Genomic DNA, 1,925 nt, shown 5'->3' on the forward strand with positions numbered 1-1,925 from the left:
CATTTGTACTGAATTTCCAGCTTCAGAAGAAATAAATTTTTCTTTCCATCAAAAACTTACATTCAGTGGTGAAGGGCACAATTCCCCAAAGCTCTGGGTCAAGTTTACACAATTCCTGCCAAAGCCAGTCCCTACAAATAACACATCTCCCAGCCTCTGTGACTTAGCCCTTAGTGCACCACAGGGTTGCTGCCTGCCTATGCAGTGATACCCCAGATTTATTCTATTATTACCTGGCACACAGCACAGCGTGGGAGTCTCGGGGAGACTGAACTCTCCTGGCCAGTTCCTGTAACTTTTCCCTCTGCTCCCGGCCTGCAGGTGCAATGGCCACAGCAGCTTTCCAGGACTCAGCACCAGCTCAGCTCCACTTCCCTCTGGGTACAGCCACTCTGCCGTGGGCCAGCACTGTCACCATGCACCTCGCCAGGCCCAAATCTGCCAAGGGACAGAGGCCAAGCTTGAGCCACCGTCAGGGCATGGAAGCCTGTCCGTGCCATGTGCCATCTTCCCCACCGGCTGCCTCTCCTCAGGAATTGGTGAACAGCCAGAGAGCAGCACTCACAAAACCGGCATTCACACCTGCCCAGGTGTCTCCTGAGAAAATCCCAAAGCTCCTGCAGCAAGTGCCTTTGAAGACCTCCTCCTCCTCCCTGAACAAGTACCAGGTGCTCCCCTCCATCATCCGGAAGGGCGCAGGGAGTGACGCCGTGGGAGCGTTGGCTGAACGAACCGACCGGCTGGAAGTGAGGGAGGGGCAGGAGGATGCTCCAAAAGCCATCAAGACTTTTTCTGGAGGACAGGGATCTGCCAGCACGTTGTCAGGAAGTGACATTCCCACTGAAGAGAGCTCACACATGCACTGTGCCCCCGAACAGTGGGGAAGGCAGGTGAGGCAGGAAAGCCCTCAGGTGCTCCCTGTGAGCCCGGAAGAGCCGCACGTGCTGCTCGCTGTCCGATCTCCCTCTGGGCAGAGGTTTGAGCACCACTTCAGGCCCTCTGACAGTCTCCAGATGGTCCTTGCCGTGGCAGGACAGAAACTGTTGGCCAGCTACCAACACTGCAGCATTGAAACCATGGAGGTTCCCCGGAGGAGCTTCTCTGACCTTACCAAGTCTCTTCGCGAGTGCGGGATCCTGTCCAAGTCCGTGCTGTGCATCCGACAGGACGAGCAGCAGGATGCGGATCTTTAGGCACACAGAGATGCAGTGGGGTGCATCTTCTGCTCAGTGGGGTGCATTGCTTCTTCCAAAAAATTGAGTCTGATGCTTCCTTCACCTACTTCTTTATCCTCCATCTCCTACAAAATCCCTGTGAAGCAGAGTTATGGATATGTAATAGTATTTGAAGTAGTGTTTCAGATGCATAAACCTGATTCATACAGAGCAGCTTGTGTCACCTGTGCCATCACAAATTTCTGCCTCAGCACCACCAACCTTCAGCCTTTCTGGTTTGTTCAAGTTGCTGATGTTCTTTGAAATCTCAGGTTACCAAGACCTCTCCCCTTGTCCTTTCCTATGTTTTGGGAACGTACCACTTCTCTGAATGCAGAAGCACCATTCAGAAAAGTAGAAAGAGAACTGGTTTAGCTAGAGGACCACCTTCAGTAGCTTATTATTATCCTAAACATCTTCTCAAGAGACTGAAAGGAGATCAACCCCCAAAACTATCTGGAAATAACAGTAATAACACATTAATGAGTTATTGTGAAGTATTAAATTGCAAGACTGATTGTAAAATACCCATGAGGGCTCAGGTCTTTCTGGGTAACCTCAGTCCAGCTCTTAACTGTGACTAAATCACTTTTAAAAAACAAATCATTATTATTTTGGCTGTCTTGGGGAGCAGCAGGATTTTCTCCTTAGTCTTCCTTATTTGGCTCATGTGATCCATAGGTAAGAAGAGATGGATAGTTAAGAAGGGAT

General features: G+C 50.3%; 1 protein-coding gene across 1 annotated transcript; it reads left to right on the forward strand.

The window, feature by feature from the left end:
- The first annotated feature begins 326 nt into the window (after window positions 1-326).
- UBXN10 (UBX domain protein 10) lies at window positions 327-1,193 on the forward strand. Its single transcript, XM_062507790.1, has one exon. It carries the CDS (start codon window positions 327-329, stop codon window positions 1,191-1,193), a length of 867 nt encoding a protein of 288 aa, XP_062363774.1.
- The last annotated feature ends 732 nt before the right edge of the window (window positions 1,194-1,925 follow it).

The sequence above is a fragment of the Cinclus cinclus genome, chromosome 23, assembly GCF_963662255.1.
Source record: "Cinclus cinclus chromosome 23, bCinCin1.1, whole genome shotgun sequence".
Classification (NCBI taxonomy): Eukaryota; Metazoa; Chordata; class Aves; order Passeriformes; family Cinclidae; genus Cinclus; species Cinclus cinclus.

What these genes read in the sequence shown, in the direction of transcription:
- UBXN10 (XM_062507790.1), top strand. Translation starts at nt 327, where the DNA reads ATGGCCACAGCAGCTTTCCAGGACTCAGCACCAGCTCAGCTCCACTTC.